The sequence below is a fragment of the Lontra canadensis genome, unplaced genomic scaffold (genome assembly GCF_010015895.1).
Source record: "Lontra canadensis isolate GAN:19392208 unplaced genomic scaffold, GSC_riverotter_1.0 scaffold114, whole genome shotgun sequence".
Taxonomy (NCBI): Eukaryota; Metazoa; Chordata; class Mammalia; order Carnivora; family Mustelidae; genus Lontra; species Lontra canadensis.
Genome location: NW_022631108.1, coordinates 531,442 through 549,166, shown reverse-complemented (window position 1 = coordinate 549,166; position 17,725 = coordinate 531,442). Strand labels below are relative to the sequence as shown.

At 38.1% G+C, this 17,725-nt stretch overlaps 1 protein-coding gene across 2 annotated transcripts in view; it reads left to right on the top strand.

Moving 5' to 3' along the window:
* Positions 1-534: 534 nt before the first annotated feature.
* Positions 535-17,725, top strand: part of MAGT1 (magnesium transporter 1) — a 77,894-nt gene continuing 60,703 nt past the window's right edge. The window contains exons 1-2 of one of the 2 annotated variants that reach the window (XM_032840600.1): positions 535-764; positions 14,025-14,194. In XM_032840600.1, the coding sequence (XP_032696491.1) occupies positions 618-764; positions 14,025-14,194 (317 nt within the window). In that variant the 5' untranslated portion in view covers positions 535-617. The remainder of the gene's footprint in view (positions 765-14,024; positions 14,195-17,725) is intronic. The other variant, XM_032840601.1, reaches the window with a different exon arrangement.

Here is a 17,725-nt window from a genome sequence, read left to right as displayed (position 1 = left end):
TTGCTTATTTACTTTTAAAAATCTTCAGTGATATTAAGTGTATTTCTGCTTTCCTGCTTTTACTTTTTTCATCTTGGTTTGAAAAACTTTAGAGGCAGAACGAGGGAATAAGATAGCTAACAGCACGTGGCTAGGTCCGAATTTTCTAGAATATTACACAAACAGGGCGGATTTCAGGACCTCTAAATGAATGGGGAACAGACTGTTTTAACAACCCGAAGCCATTTTAGACTAAGGGAGGAAAACCCCCACCCCCCTGCAAAAAACCCGCAACACCTCACAACTGCGCATGCGCCTGGGGAGACGCTTTAAAGGCCTCATCTTTCCGTAAATGAAAGGGGCAGTTAATCAGCTTTAGAGGACCAATGAAAAACCACCAGATTATCCTTTTTCTATTGGCTAACGGAGACCAATTAGAAGTGAACCGTGTTTTAGCGAGCGCCTAGGCGTAGAGCGTCGTGACGTACTGTGAAGGGTCGCCCAGCAGGGCTGAGCTGGACCAATGGGGCGGAACAGGGGGCTGGTTTGCCTGTTCTCACGCCCTGCGCTCAGACCCAGCCCGAGAAAACTTTCGTTGCTCCGAGGAAGAGAGAGAGAGGAGCGAACATGGCAGCGCGATGGTGGCTGTGGTGTGTCTCCGCAAACATGGCGGTGGCGCTGCTGCTCAGTTACGGGGTTCCCTCAGCCTCTGCCCAAAGAAAAAAGGAGGTGAGGACACTCTTTGCAGCAACAGGGGCTTTTCCCAAATAATGGGGCTTGAGAGGGTTTGTACTCCTTCCCATCCCCTTTCTTCATTCGTTCTGTCTTTTGGTGGCTCCAGTTTCACTTTAAGAGTTTTGCGGTTCGCGAGAGAAGAAAACTGTAACTCCTTGTCTTCTATGGATATAGAGCCTGAGAGGGGTGGGGTAGATGACAACCTGGCTTCTATAGGCGTGTGCGTGTACAACGCGGAGAGTTTTCACGCTACTTTGAGTATGGGCCCCATCAGGTGGTAGGGGAAGTTTGACTCTTAGTTCCGGGGGTAGAATTTCTTGAATCTGTTTGCTGTCAGTAGGTGTAACTCCCTTATAGATGTATAAGAGCTATATTTGTATCATTTTCGCTTCAGGAATGTGAGAATTAAACTGAAAAGCTAAACTATGCCAGGTTTATGATATTGTCCAAATAAGTGATTCAAAGCAATTTACTGGGATGAAAGCTCTTAAAACATTTTCAATCATTTACCAATATCAAACATGCCAAGCACTGTTGTAGAAGCTTGGTATGCTTAAGTGAACAATACTAAGATTCTCTCTTTGTGGAATTTACTGATTGTGGCAATTAGAGGAGATAGAGTATTCTTTCCTTATCATTAAGCAATCCAAGCAAATAAATTTTAACATTGTGTTTTGAAACATTTATGACTAAGGGCCATATGCTCTTAGAGCTTTTAGGATTACTCACAATTATTTGTATTATTTATGCTCCCTGATTCTATGGATGAAGAAAACCGAGTCCTGAGCTTACACAGTTACTTGTTGCAGAACAAGAACTAAAACCCTAGGTCAGTCTTATGCTAGTTCCTGTACATTTTGTGCTGCTTCTAGTACACCACACTTGTACACACACTTTTAAAATATCATTTAGATATTTCAGGAGCTTATCAAGATGAGCTGAATTTAAAGGAACCTATCTTTTCTGTTTCTGAATATTTGAACTATTTGATAAGAAAAAAATAAGCCAGTAAATTAAAATGAATTACTTATTAGGTTGGCAGAAAGTAAAATGAAAACACAGTTTTCAAAGGTATAGCAAACAGGCTTTTTTTCAGAGGATTCCAAGATGTTTTTACATGTATAACAAGATACGAAGCAGTACTTTAAATTTTAGATGGATTTTATGCAAAAACACAAAACCACCCATATATAAATGTATATGTATAGAGCGGTTTTTATAAAGATACACAGTAGTCTTTTTTTAAAGGTTTTATTTATTTGTTTGACAGAGAGAGATCACAAGTAGAGAGGCAGGCAGAGAGAGGGAGGGAAGCAGGCTCCCAGCTGAGCAGAGAGCCCGATGCGGGACTGGATCCCAGGACCCTGAGATCATGACCTGAGCCGAAAGCAGCGGCTTAACCCACTGAGCCACCCAGGCGCCCCAGATACACAGTAGTCTTAAGAGTGGCTTTCTCTGGGTAGTTGGGATTGTTCATTAGGGGAACACTTCTACTTTTTACTTCATGTACTGGTATTATCTGAATTTCTAGAGTAACCACTCTATAAATAAGAAAAGTGAAGATTAAAAAAAAAAACTACTGTTTTGTCCAGTTTAATTTTATTTATTCATTTAGTCTTTCACTGAAGTAGAAGCAGAAGGGCCTAGCAGGAGATAGATTATTTTAAAAAGGAATCAGCAATAAATTACATGCTTTAAAATGGTTAACATGGTGGATTTTATGTTATGTAAATTTTATCTCAATAAAATAGTTTAAAAAGGAATCAGATTCCAACTCCTTTCCCATGGTGCCCACTTTTCAGGCCCTTATTGCTCTTACAAATCTATTGCAATACTGTCTAACTAGTTGTTCTTGAACCCATCCTTCATAGTACTGCCAGAGATGCTAACATTAAAATCTGGAAACCTTTTCACCTATTTTGCAAAGTATGAAAGGGCTTCTGTAGCCTGACCCTTGTCTGTTTCTTCCAGGTTTATCTCAGTCCAAGCTCCCCTATACAAGTCATACTGAATTACCTGCCTTCCTTGATCTTTCTGTATTCTCTTGCAAGTGTCTGTATTTTGCTGGAGTATTTTCATTCTCACTTACCCCACCCTCTCATTCACCTATGATTCCTGCTCTTTTTTTAAAGATTTAATTCATTAGTTAATTCATTTACTTATTTGAGAGAGAGAGCGCGCATGTGCACACACGAGCATGCTTGCACCAGCACGAGGAGGGGGGAGGCAGAGGAAGAGAGAAGGGAGAATCAGACTCTCCGTTGAGCAGGGAGCCAGACAAGGGTCTCAGTCCCAGGACCCTGAGATCATGACCTCAGATGAAGGCAGATGCTTAACTGACTGAGCCACCCTGGCGCCCCTGAGGATTCCTACTCTATAAGTCTTAGCTCAAGCATTACCTTCTTCCTCAACCAAGGTTTTCCTGGTCCCCCCAGGTGAACTGAGATGAATTCAGCACATTATATTATCATTGTTCATATATCAGTCTTACCCCATTAGACTGTGAGCATCATGAATATACTTTTTTAAAAATACAAATACCGGGCGCCTGGGTGGCTCAGTGGGTTAGGCCGCTGCCTTCGGCTCAGGTCATGATCTCGGGGTCCTGGGGTCGAGTCCCGCATCGGGCTCTCTGCTCAACAGGGAGCCTGCTTCCCTTCCTCTCTCTCTGCCTGCCTCTCTGCCTACTTGTGATCTCTGTCTGTCAAATAAATAAATAAAATCTTTAAAAAAAAATAAAAATAAAAATACAAATACCTTTAAATCAATTTTTGTTTTTTTCTGGCACCTAGCAGTGTCAAAAAGGGCCTTGATAAACATGATATTAATTAAATAAATGTGTGTATATAGGTCGGGAATCTGTTCTTTCACTTGCGATTTGTTTAGGTTTTACAACCTAAAATTGGATTTTATCATCGGTAAACAAAGAATTGATAGGATGGTAAACATGGATTAGTTTTTATCCCTTTCCCCTGTAACTGAGGATATTTTAGGCTGTTTGAAAAAGATTGCTGTGGGGCACCTAGTTTGCTCAGCCAGTTAAGCGTCCCAACTCTTGGTTTAGGCTCAGGTCATGATGTCAAGGTCCTGGGGTCAAACACCACTTCCGCTTCCAGCTTCCTGCTCAGTGGGGAGTCTGCTTTAGGATCCTCTCTCTCCCTCTGCCTCTCTCTCGCTTCTCCCACCCTGCTTGCACATATATTTTCTCTCTCTCTCTCTCTCTAAAAAAAAATAGCCCCATTGGTTGAGCGTCTGCCTTTGGCTCAGGTCATAATCCAGGACAAACACTGTGTCGGGCTCCCTGCTCAGTGGGAGAGTCTGCTTCTCCCCTCCACTCTTCTCCTTATGCCACTCCTGCTTTCTCTCTCTCTCTTTCTCTCTTTCACTCTTTCCCTCAAATAAGTAAAATCTTTAAAAAAATAAAAAAAATCTTTACAAAAGTATACTACTCAGAGACAATTTTAACATATAGGTGTTTTTTTGTAGAGTACTTCATTTGGTCAATTTTTTAAAACATTTTAAAAGAAAAATCCCAAGTCTATCCACCCTAGTACATGTGGCTTTAAATAGTAGGTTGATGCCTGGGCTTATAATCTTAAGTATTCCTTTTAAAAAGATACTTTTCGGGATGCTTGGGTGGCTTAGTTGGTTAAGTGTCTGCCTTCAGCTCACATGATCTCGGGGTCCTGGGATCGAGTACCACATCAGGCTCCCTGCTCAGCAGGGCGCCTACTTCTCCCTCTGCTTCTCCCGCTGGCTTATGCTCTCTCTGACAGACAAATAAAAAAAAAATAAAAAGAAACTTTTTCTAAATTAATACAGTTAAAAATCACTCAAGTTCCTTCTGGTTATCTATTGTTAAATGTAATGCTATCCTACTTACCTGATTATTTATACCTATCATAGTGTTTTCACAGGAACATTGACTTACTCTCTAATATTTATTCAGTGCCTTTTACATGCCAGGCACAATGGTTTATATGCATTATCTATAATCCTCACAATAACCCTGCAGAGTAAGTAATTAACCCATTTAGAAAGATGAGGGAAGAGAGATTAACAAGAGAGGTTATTGGGGACTTGCCCAAAGAAGACAGCTCTAGAGACCGAGCTGAGATTCCACCCCTGGTCTGACTCCAAACCCAATGCTCTCTGCTAGGTCACAAAGACTTCTTTTGCAATGACTTGTTTTATTTTTTTATGATGAATTATATCCCTCTGTGGTAGAAGGGGAGTTGTTTGTCCTTGCATCTGTTGTCATTTTAGGAAGGCAGCATGATAACAATGAAAAAGCATGGCCTTTGATAAAATGATCCATGTATCTTGATCTACTTCTGGGAATCTGTAATAGAGAAATAAAATGAAATATAGAAAACAGTGAATGCATATAACATACTGAAACCTGATTATAATAATGCTAGGAAGATAGATTTCCACCCATTTATCAGTTTTTTTAAAAATCTGTAAAACTTTATTTTTTTAATTTTTTAAAAGATTTTATTTATTTATTTATTTATTTATTTATTTGACAGAGATCACAAGTAGGCAGAGAGGCAGGCAGAGAGAGAGAAAGAGGGAAGCAGGCTCTCCACCGAGCAGAGAGCCCAATGCAGGACTCCATCCCAGGACCCTGAGATCATGACCTGAGCCGAAGGCAGTGGCTCAACCCACTGAGCCACCCAGGCTCCCAAAAAACTGTAAAATTTTAAAGAACGTATATCTAATGTGACCCTAATGATCCTTAACCAGTTGCTGAGTCTTATTTTCCTTATCAGTAGAATGCAAAAATGCCTGTTTGCATATTGTGAAAATTAAATGAGGGCTGTAACGGATATATAATGCCATCCTTTGCATGTAGAAGACATTAGATGAATATTCGGAAATAAGACTGTGTTCCTCTGAAGTAGTAATATATTTTTTGGCTGATCTTTTTGTGATGTTTTTATGGATATTCAGAAAATAGAATAATTTTGACAAGATAGCAATTTTGACTGCATATTTTGACAAGGCAGGCTGTTGTTAGAAAAACTTCTACATTTTCTGACATTGCTTTGAAATCTGACAAATGAAATTGCCACACGTTTAAAATCTCTTGTTCTCTTTTTTTGAGATTTTATTTATTTATTTGACAGAGACACAGTGGGAGAGGGAGAAGCAGGCCTCCCGCTGAGAAGGGAGCCCGATATGGGGCTCCATCCCAGGACCCTGAATCATGATCTGAGCCACAGGCAAACGCTTTAAGACTGAGCATCCAGGCGCCCCTAAAATCTCTGTGATTCTTTAGAAAATACCTTATTACTAAGAATCAAAGGCCCAGTAGAAGTTGCAAAACAAATTGAGGTACCCCCTAAAACTAAAACATCAGGGAGAGGGGACAGAATATAGTTTAGCCCTGTCCAGAAAGTAGGTCCACTGAGAATGGAACAGATGACATTTAAGGATTAAAAATTCCCTCATCTCTGCTCGCTGTCTGTCTCCTTCATTTGTTATCTGCCAGATAATGTTTCCACATTTGCTCAGTGTCACTCTTAATTTAAGGATGGAGTTGGAAATGTATTGCTTAACCAGGAATCTTATTTTACAAATGTCTGAAAACTAGAGGATGATTAAGAAAGCTAAAAATACCAAGAATTTTTATAAACAAACCCTGATGGTGTGGAACACAGTTACAATCAAATAAGTTTGAGGGTGGGGGAAGGGAGGTGCATTTTAGAGTAATTCAGACTGATGCTGTTTAGCTTTATTACTTCTGAAATTCAGAAGAAATCTTAATGGCAGGATCAGATTTGAGCTTTAAGTGATTATAGATATGCTATTTTTCATGAGCGATATTCAGGGACAGTAGGAGAATTATAGTTAAGACTTAATCTAGTTTACTAGAGCTAATTTAGATAAATATTGTGCAGGAAGGTAGAGTGAAATCAAACTATTGTGTCATTGCCTTTTCTTGGCCCTCGTAATCCTTTATAGGCCTAAAATGTTCATCATACTTGATTATTGCTAATAGAATTAGAGATGTTAATTGGCTTCCTCTTGGGATTATTTTGTGGTCATACTAATTAAAATGTTTCAAGAGAACAGAGAGTACAAGCTTACTTAACTTTGCTGGCAAGTATTTTAATTGTGAATAATATTGCTGTTTTGTTTTGTTTTGTTTGAGTCGAAAATAAATAATGTAGTCCAGGAAGGAAGGAAATTGATTATGAAAGTCCTTCCTTATATATTTAATGTTTTTTCATAGCAAGCCTATATTTTGTTTTGGATAAATATATCTAATGCAAATTGAAAATTGGATGGATATATTTTCTTAAATGTTTAGTAAAACTGTTAGTAGAAAAGTATTTGCATTGAGTTGTTTCCAAATCAATTGCTGTTTTTAGTTGCTGAATAATTCGTTTGATAAACCTCTTACTCTTCTGTACTATAGTCCTTTGTGGTTCTTAACTTTAAAGTCTTAAATAATAGAAGGTCATAAAGGGTATGGGCAACATTTTAATCTTTTTCTTTTGAAGGTTATGTCATTGGAAGATAAAGGGATATCTGGGGAGTGCATAGTGTGACTTAGTGAAGATGCTGTAGAAAAACAAAATTTTTATTTCTGAGCCATAGCTTGCAGTACTCAAACAATGGGTTCATGACAAAGAATGAAAGGTATCCTAAGGAAGATAGTTCTTCAGTACTAGAGGTTTACTCCAATTAAGAAAGCTTTCAACTCAAATGTGAAGAAATGAGAAATTCCTTTATAAAACCATATACTAGGGGCACCTGGGTGGCTCAGTGGGTTAAGCCTCTGCCTTCGGCTCAGGTCATGATCTCTGGATCCTAGGATCAAGCCCCGCCTCAGGCTCACTGTTCAGCGGGGAGCCTGCTTTCCCCTCTCTCTCTGCCTGCCTTTCTGCCTACTTGTGATCTCTGTCTGTCAAATAAATAAATAAAATCTTTAAAAAAATACATAGAGAAGACAGAGGACTAGTGAAGGAAATGGCTAGGTAGGACTTGTACTCTAAAAACTATAAAACACTGATGAATGAAATTGGAGATGACACAAACAGATGGAAAGATATTCCATGCTCATGCATTAAAAGAACAAATGTTGTTAAAATGTCCATGCTACCCAAAGAAATCTATAGATCTAATGTATAACAACAGCATTTACAACAGAACTAGAATAAACAATCCTAAAATTTGTATGGAGCCACAAAAGGCCCCAAATGGAAAACGCAATCTTGAAAAAGAAAAATAAAGCTAGTGGTATCACAATTCTGGACTTTGAGTTGTATTACAAAGCTATAATAATCAAAACAGTATGGCACTGGCACAGAAATAGACACATTGATCAATGGAACAGTATAGGAACCCCAGAAACAAACCCATAATTATATGGTCAGTTAATCTTCGACAAAGGATGCAAGAATGTGCAATGCGAAAAAGACAGTCTCTTCAACAAATGGTGTTGGAAAAACTGGACCATGTTCTTACATTGTATATAAAAATAAACTAAAAATAGAGTAAGGACCTAAATGTAAGACCAGCAAAGTGTTAAATCCTAGAAGAGCACAGGCAGTAAAGTCTCTGACATTAGCTATTTTTCCTTAGATATGTCTAGAAAATATGTCTGACATTGGGCAACATTTTTCTAGATACATCTGAGGCAAGGGAAACAAAAGCAAAAATTAACTATTTGGGATTCATTAAGATAAAAAGCTTCTGCACAGCAAAGGAAACAATCAGCAAACTAAAGGCAGCCTATGGAGTGGGAGAAGATATTTGCAAATGACATATCCAATAAAGGGTTAGTATCCAGAATTTATAAAGAATTTCTATAATTCAACACCAGAAAAACACAAATAATCCAATTAAAAATGGGCAGAAGAGGGCGCCTGGGTGGCTCAGTGGGTTAAGCCGCTGCCTTCGGCTCAGGTCATGATCTCAGGGTCCTGGGATCGAGTCCCGCGTCGGGCTCTCTGCTCAGCAGGGAGCCTGCTTCCCTCTCTCTCTCTCTGCCTGCCTCTCTGCCTACTTGTGATCTCTCTCTGTCAAATAAATAAATAAAATCTTTAAAAAAAATGGGCAGAAGACATGAATATACATCCCTCCATGGAAAGATGCTCAGTATCACTGATCATCAGGGAAATGCACAGTGAAACTACAATGAGATGTCATCTCACACCTGTCAGAATGGCTAAAATGAAAAACACAAACAAGTGTTGGTGAGGATGTGGGGAAAAAAAGGAACCCTTGTGTACTGTTGATGGAATTGCAAACTGGTGCAGCCACTGTGGCAATATGGTGGTTCTGCAAAAAATTGAAAACAGAATTACCATATGATCTAGTAATCACACTACTGGGAATTTACACAAAGAGTACAAAAACACTAATTCAAAAGGATATGTGCACCCCTATGTTTATCACACCATTATTTACAATAGCCAAATTATGGAAGCATCCCAAGTGTCCATTGATAGATGAGTGAATAAAGATGATGTATATGTACATATGTACTGTAGAATATTATTCAACCAAAAAAAGAACAAAATCTTGCCATTTGCAACAATGTGGATGGAACTAGAAAGTATAATGTTATGTGAAGTCAGTCAGAGAAAGGCAAATACCATATGATTTCATTCATATGTGGAATTTAATAAGCAAAACAAAGGAAAAAAGACAAACCAAAAACCAGACTCTTTTTTTAATTATTTTTTATTTTTAAAATTTCTTTTCAGTGTACCAGAATTCATCGTTTATGCACCACACCCAGTGCTCCATGCAATACATGCCCTCCTTAATACCCACCACCAGGCTCACCCAACTTCCCACCCCCCTACCCCTTCAAAAACCCTCAGATTGTTTTTCAGAGTTCACAGTCTCTCATGGTTCATCTCCCCCCTCCAATTTCCCCCAACTCCCTTCTCCTCTCTATCTAACCATGTCCTCCTTATTTCTTATGCTCCACAAATAAGTGAAACCATATGATAATTGACTCTCTCTGCTTCACTTATTTCACTCAGCATAATCTCTTCCAGTCCCGTCCATGTTGATACAAAAGTTGGGTATTCATCCTTTCTGATGGAGGCATAATACTCCATAGTGTATATGGACCACATCTTCCTTATCCATTCTTCCGTTGAAGGGCATCTTGGTTCTTTCCACGGTTAGCAACCATCGCCATTGCTACTATGAACATTGGGGTACAGATGGCCCTTCTTTTCACTACATCTGTATCTTTGGGGTAAATACCCAATAGTGCAATTGCAGGGTCATTGGGAAGCTCTATTTTTAATTTCTTAAGGAATCTCCACACTGTTTTCCAAAGTGGCTGTACCAACTTGCATTCCCACCAGCAGTGTAAGAGGATTCCTCTTTCTCTACATCCTCTCCAACACACGTTGTTTACTGTCTTGTTAATTTTGGCCATTCTAACTGGTGTAAGGTGGTATCTCAATGTGGTTTTCATTTGAATCTCCCTGATGACTAGTGGTAATGAACATTTTTTCATGTGTCTGTTAGCCATTTGTATGTCTTCATTGGAGAAGTGTCTATTCATGTCTTCTGCCCATTTTTTGACATGATAATCTGTTTTGTGTGTGTTGAGTTTGAGAAGTTCTTTATAGATCCTGGATATCAGCGTTTTGTCTGTACTGTCATTTGCAAATATCTTCTCCCATTCCGTGGGTTGCCTCTTTAAAAAACAGACTCTTAACTGTAGAGAACGAATAGGTGGTTGCCAAAGAGTAGGTAGATGGAGGATGGGTGAAATAGGTGAAGGGGATTAAGAGTACACTTATTCTGATGACCACTGAGTAATATATAGAATTGTTTAATCACTATATTGTATACCTAAAACTAATATAACACTGTATATTAACTCTACTGGAATTTTTAAAAAGTGTCTCAGTTATTAAGATGTTACATTTGAGTTATCTAAAATATATCATATTCTTCAGTCATTCCAGGGAGATCAGGTAGTTTTTAATTATTAGGAATGATGTATTTTTTTCCTGTTGTTCATCATTTGAATAGCTTAATGTTTATTTAAATTCCCTATGTTATGCATAGGTATTTATATAACATGTAGTTCCTGCCCTTAAGAATGAGAACGTATAACAGTAGTTCTGAAACTTCAGTGTCTATAAAGAGTTACTTGGGTTACCTGTTAAAATTTCATACTCTTGGAACCTACAATGGACTTACTGAATCAGATTTACTAGAGGATGAAATCTGGAAGTCTTAACATCTAACAAGCTCCTTTATACCAACCACACTTGAAGAAACTTGGGTCTAGAAAGTTTATTACCCATTATGCTGAGGGTTTGCTCTCAGAAGTTTTGGTTTACTTTATCACCACATTTATCTTTTATATTGTGTTTTGATCAGTCATGAATTAAAAATTGACTATGTAATAAGATGATTAAAAATGTACATCATACTGTGAAAATTCTTTTCAGTTTCCAGCAATGGTTCTCAATGAGGAAGGAGGGGAATTTTGCTCCTCGGGTTGGTTATCTGGCAATGTCTGGAAACATTTTTGGTTGTTGTAGTTGAAGGTCGGGGTACAACTGGCATCTGGTGGGTGAAGATCAGGGATGCTGTTCAACATCCTACAATGTGCAGGACAACTCTAGACAACAAAGAATTATCTGGGTCAAGATGTCACTATTGCCACTGCTGTGAAACCATTGTTTAGAGTGATCTGTTTCCTCCGTATCATTGTTCTACAAATCTTGTTAATTATTTGTTGTACTGATCTTTTGAGAGTGTATATATTTCTCTGTGGGCTTAGAGTCTGTGTTTGGTTTTCCATTTGTGACATACTCATTTTATGGCTCTTACCAGAATTATTTCGAATGTGCTACAAAACTAATGTTTGGCATTCTTTCTCTGTTGTTCATAGGTATACTCAGGAAATTTTTTTTCAGTATTGGCTGAATTCAGCCATGCTTTAAAGGCAAATCATGCATTCTTAGAATCCATGTTACTATTCCCTTCCTGGGAAAAGCAAGTTCAATATTTTTTAAGATTCTATTTACTTATTTATTAGAGCAAGCGCATGCATGTGAACAGGGACAAAGGAAGAGGGAGAGAATCTCAAGCCGACTCCCCGCTAAGCTCGGAGCCCAACATGGGGCTTGATCCCAGTGACTCTGAGATCATAACCTGAGCTGAAATCAAGAGTCAGATACCTAACTGACTGAGCCACCCAGGTACCCCGACTTTTGATGGTTTTTAAAAGTATAACTACTAATCCTTTGTCAGATACATGGTTTGGAAATATTTCCTCTCACTCTGTAGCTTGTCTTTTCCTCCTCTTAACATGGTCTTTCCTAGAGAAAAAAAAAATTATTTTGGTGAGGTTATCTTTTTTTTTTCTTTTTTATGAATCATGCTTTTTGGATTCAGGTCTAAGAACTCTTTCCCTACCCCAAGGTCCTGAATGTTTTCTCCTAATTTTTTTCTGAAACAATTTTTTTTTGAATAAGCTGTATGCCCAGTGTGGGGCTTGAACTCACAATCCTGATATCAAAAGTCACATGCTCCACTGACTGAGCTGGCCAGGTTCCCCTTTTTCCTTTTTTTCTAAAATTTTCATAGTTTTCATTTTTATGTTTAAGTATGTGATTGAGTTTGACTTAATTTTTGTATAAAGTATGAAGTCTAGTTTGAGATTCCTATTTTTGACTATGGATGTCCAATTGCTCCAGCACTATTTGTTGAAAAGACTAGCCTTGCTTTACTGAGTTTTTGCACCTTTATGAAAAATCAGTTGTCTATACTCAATATAGGTCTGTTACTGTGCCATTGATCTATGAGTCTATTCTTTCATCTGTACCACTCTGCCTTGCTTACTATAGCTGTATAGTAAACCTTAAAATCAGGTAGAGTGATCCCCCCATTTTATTCTTTTTAAAAAATATCTTATTTATTTATTTACTTACTTCTCAGAAAGAGAGAGAGAGCGGGAGAGCACAAGCATGGGGAGCAGAAGGCAGAGGAAGAAGCAGGCTCCTGCTGAGCAAGGAGCCCCATGTGGGAATTCATCCCAGGAACCTGGGATCATGACCCAAGCCAAAGGCAGGTGTTTAACTGACTGAGCCACCCAGGTATCCCCTCCCATTATTATTCTCTGTTTTCAAGACTGTTTTAACTACTCCAGCTTCTTTATAGGTGTGTTTTGTTTTTATTTTGTTTTGGCTTTGAGAAGCAAAATCTTGTACAAAACTAACTGGTTTAGGGGCACCTGGGTGGCTCAGTCGTTAAGCGTCTGTCTTTGGCTCAGGTCATGATTCCAGGGTCCGGGGATCGAGCCCCGCATCAGGCTCCAGGCTTGGCAGAAACCTGCTTCTCCCTCTCCCACTTCCCCTGCTTGTGTTCCCTCTCTTGCTGTGTCTCTCTCTGTCAAATGAATAAATAAAATCTTAAAAAAAAAAACTAACTGGTTTAACTCAACATTCTTTGGAATCTTTAGCAAATGAAAGGTTTTATGATTTTATATTTTATTTATTAGTATAAATAAGTAACTCACCTCAACAGTGTGGTATCCGATTAAATCTCATCATGAAATAATAGAATTTTAAGAATAATTATTATCAGGCCCAATTATCAGATTTTATTTTTAGGTTTCTCACATTTTCTGTGTACCTCTGCTTGTTAGTCTTGGTTTTAGGTAAGTTGCCTAGTTAAAAGGAACTTCAAGGGGCGCCTGGGTGGCTCAGTGGGTTAAACCTCTGCCTGCGGCTCAGGTCATGGTCTCAGTGTCCTGGGATTGAGCCCCACATCAGGCTCTCTGCTCAGCAGGGAGCCTGCTTCCCCCTCTCTCTCTGCCTGCCTCTCTGCCTACTTGTGATCTCTCTTTCTGTCAAATAAATAACTTTTGTAGCAACATGGACGGGACTGGAAGAGATTATGCTGAGTGAAGTAAGTCAAGCAGAGAGAGTCAATTATCATATGGTTTCACTTATTTGTGGAGCATAACAAATAGCATGGAGGACAAGGGGAGTTAGAGAGGAGAAGGGAATTGAAGGAAATTGGAAGGGGAGGTGAACCATGAGAGACTATGGACTCTGAAAAACAATCTGAGGGTTTTGAAGGGGCAGGGGGTGGGAGGTTGGGGGAACCAGGTAGTGGGTATTAGAGAGGGCACGGATTGCATGGAGCACTGGGTGTGGTGCAAAAACAATGAATACTGTTACGCTGAAAATAAATTTAAAAATAAATAAATAAATAAAAACTTGTCCTAATTAAAAAAAAAAAGGAACTTCAAATGCCATGCTGAGAACATTAACACCATGTTCCTCCCTTTTTTTCTTTTTTAGATGGTGTTATCAGAAAAGGTTAGTCAACTGATGGAATGGACCAATAAAAGACCTGTAATAAGAATGAATGGAGACAAGTTCCGTCGCCTTGTTAAAGCCCCACCAAGAAACTACTCCGTTATTGTCATGTTCACTGCTCTCCAACTTCACAGACAGTGTGTTGTGTGCAAGTATGAACTTTCAACTACACTTTAAAATTAAATAACATAAGATTTTAACTGTTTCTCAATCCCAGAATAACAAAATTAGTTCAGTGGGTACATAAACAATTATTGTGTGTGTCTTACTTAGGATGTCTGTAGTAGCACATACTGCCTCTTTTTATAGTCATTTCTTGGTTGCCCACATTAGTGGGCACAAAGTGGGAACAAAGAGCAAGGATAAAGTATTGTGATAGCCATGATAGGAATAACTTAAAATTTGAATAATCGTCATATAAATTGGTATCAACTTATATAAATGTATGCCAGTTGGATTGATGTAGTATTTTATTATTTGTCAGTGCTTTCAGTTTCGTACTCTTATTTTATACAACAACCCCAGAAGGTAAGTAATGCAAATATTCTTTCATTTATGAAGAGATAGGTTCCAGAATCTTTTACATGGTCTACCCAAAGCTAGAGATACTTACTAATGCAATAATGGTAGCTACATCCAAATTTGGAATTACAAGAGAATGTTTTTAGAAAATAAAGATGTGGGACGCCTGGGTGGCTCAGTTGGTTAAGCAGCTGCCTTCGGCTCAGGTCATGATCCCAGCGTCCTGGGATCGAGTCCCGCATCGGGCTCCTTGCTCGTCAGGGAGCCTGCTTCTCCCTCTGCCTCTGCCTGCCATTCTGTCTGCCTGTGCTTGCTCTCTCTCTCTCTCTCTCTGACAAATAAATAAAATCTTTAAAAAAAAAAAAGAAAAGATGTATGATTTAGAGATATTTCCTTTTTTTCTAGATTATTCTGAGTGATTAAAAACCTTGGAAATGGAGACTAATCTCAAACTTTCATCAAACATTGGTTTATTGATTTTATTTTACTGTTTCTAAATGATCTTGGCAAAAAATATTGATATTTCTTTTATTATTATTATTATTTTTTAATTTATTTTCAGCATAACAGTATTCATTGTTTTTTGTACCACACCCAGTGCTCCATGCAATCTGTGCCCTCTCTAATACCCACCACCTGGTTCTTTTAACACAAAGACTATATTTATTTTTTTAAAGATTTTATTTATTTATTTGTCAGAGAGTACGAGAATGAGCACAAGCAGGGGAAAAAGCTGGTGGAGGGAGAAGCAGGCTCCCCACTGAGCAAGAAGCCTGATATGGAACTTGATCCCAGGACTCTAGGATCATAACCTGAGCTGAAGGCGGACACTTAACCAACTGATCCACCCAGGCATCCCAGGATATATTTCTTTAAACAAAATTAAAAATAGTGGGTACTAAAACATAGGTTAGCTTTTGCTTTTTGTGTTTTTTTTAACATATTTTTAGATCAATATGTGTGATCTGGGAATTCATGTTAAATAAAATGACAGAGCTACCCTGTGAAGAACTTATTTAATAAACTCTTGAAGGCTTTCCAAATTCTGAGAGCCTGTTTGTCCATGTGAAGGATTAGGCAGTTTTTTTTAGAATATGCATTATGCTACCCCAAGACTTGCCAACTTTTCTTAAAGGATTTTCCCCCAGAGGTAGGAGATAGTCAAGGTATTTGATCCCAGAGTACTTATTTTTGGGTATATATGTTGGATAGTAGGTATTAATTATGCATAAACTTAAAATCTGGAATCACTCTTAATTTAGTCATTTCACTCAGCAATCAGGAGTATACAAAATCTTAGGGAACAAACTTCTTCATAATTCTGTACTAAATGCAAATTAATGACATTCTTATTAAACTAAGTTTTTATTAGTATCTTTCTATAAGACCTAATTTAAAATTAGCTCACATTTTCCTAAACTCTTTCAAAAAATAAAAACTAACAGCAATATGTATAATACTATATATTTGGTGCTATCAGGATGAGAAGTATAAGATATCCTACCCTTATCACTGGCTAGGAAAATGAGTTCCACATGTGAAAATTTAGCTTGCAGTATAGGGCAATTTATAATTAAGTACCAAATGGATTATGTGCATAATAAATAATACAGAGGGGCGCCTGGATGGCTCAGTGGGTTAAAGCCCCTGCCTTCGGCTCAGGTCATGATCCCAGGGTCCTGAGACTGAGCCCCGCATCGGGATCTCTGCTCAACGGGAAGCCTGTTTCCTCTATTCTCTGCCTCTGCCTGCCTCTCTGCCTACTTGTGATCTCTGTCTGTCAAATAAATAAGTAAAATCTTTAAAAAAATATATACTACAGAATTTTAGGAAGGACATATAATAGGAAGATTGGGTTGGTCTAATGGAGAAGAAGGGATTTGTATTAGGGCTAGATAGATGGATCAGATTTAGATAGAAGCAGGATATTTTGGTTAGAAGTAAAGATAAGTGCAGGGGTACAGAGATAATGGTAAATAAAGTGCCAGAATTAAGATATCATGCTTTATATTGATAAGTAGTAAGGCTACTAAAAGTTAGATGCCTTATTGGAACTGGATGATAAAGAACCTTGAATAACCAGTGAAAAGCTTGGAGACTGTTCTGAAGGTAGTAGAAAAGCAACAGTGGAGAAGAGTAGGAGTTTCAGGAAGATAGTAATTTAGGAAGACTGATGTATATTGTAGTGTAAGAAGGATTGGAAGAGGAGAAACTAGAGTCAGCGTTTTATACTGTAATGTCTGATATTAAGGATCTGACTTTAGCTGATAGCAATGAAAATAAATGGGAACGGATGGAGTGAAAAGATAATCACAAATGAAGAATTATCACATCTTGGAAACTGAAGGTATATGGGCCATAAGGGAAAAGTCAAATATGACTTGAGGTTTTAATTAATCTCAATTCCCTAGATCCTTGTTATCTTTCACCCTAATAATTCATCTGACTGTATTTTTATTTACTAAATAATGTCATGTTAGATTTATAAAATGGATTACTATTATAGTATACTTTCTCTGGAAAGACTTCAACCTTGTCTTTGAACCCTTAAAAGTAATTTAGGGTGTTAAAAATTGTTGTACAGACAATTAGCTGGATTTTTCCAATGACTGCCTAAAGACCTCTGAGATAAGAAACAAGCACAATGTATGAAGCTGAATCAAATAGCCACTTTCTATTGAAATTCCCAAAACTTAGGATAAGGCTTCTCTTATGCCAAAACAATGGCAATATTTTCCAAGGTTTGTCCTGACCCTGTCAGCAGAACCTGACTGATGTTTGTCTCTCTCTCTCGTTCTCCCTCTCTCCCTCCCTCTGTGTCTCTGTCTGTCTCTCTCTCTCTCAAAAATATTTCTCCCATTGCAAGAATTGCTATTGCTTCTTTGGCTCTGTTCATTTTAAAATGTTCATTTAAAAATAATGGTTTTTTAAAAAATTTTAATGTATTTTTAAAGTATTTTTAAAATAATGTATTATTATTTTTAAATAATGCTTAAAAAATGTTCATTTTAAAATATATCGGGGGTGCCTGGGTGGCTCGGTTGTTGGGCATCTGCCTTTGGCTTAGATCAGTATCCCAGGGTCCTGGGATTGAGCCCTACATCTGGCTTCCTGCTTGGAGGGAGACCTGCTTCCTCCTCTCCAACTCCCCCTACTTGTGT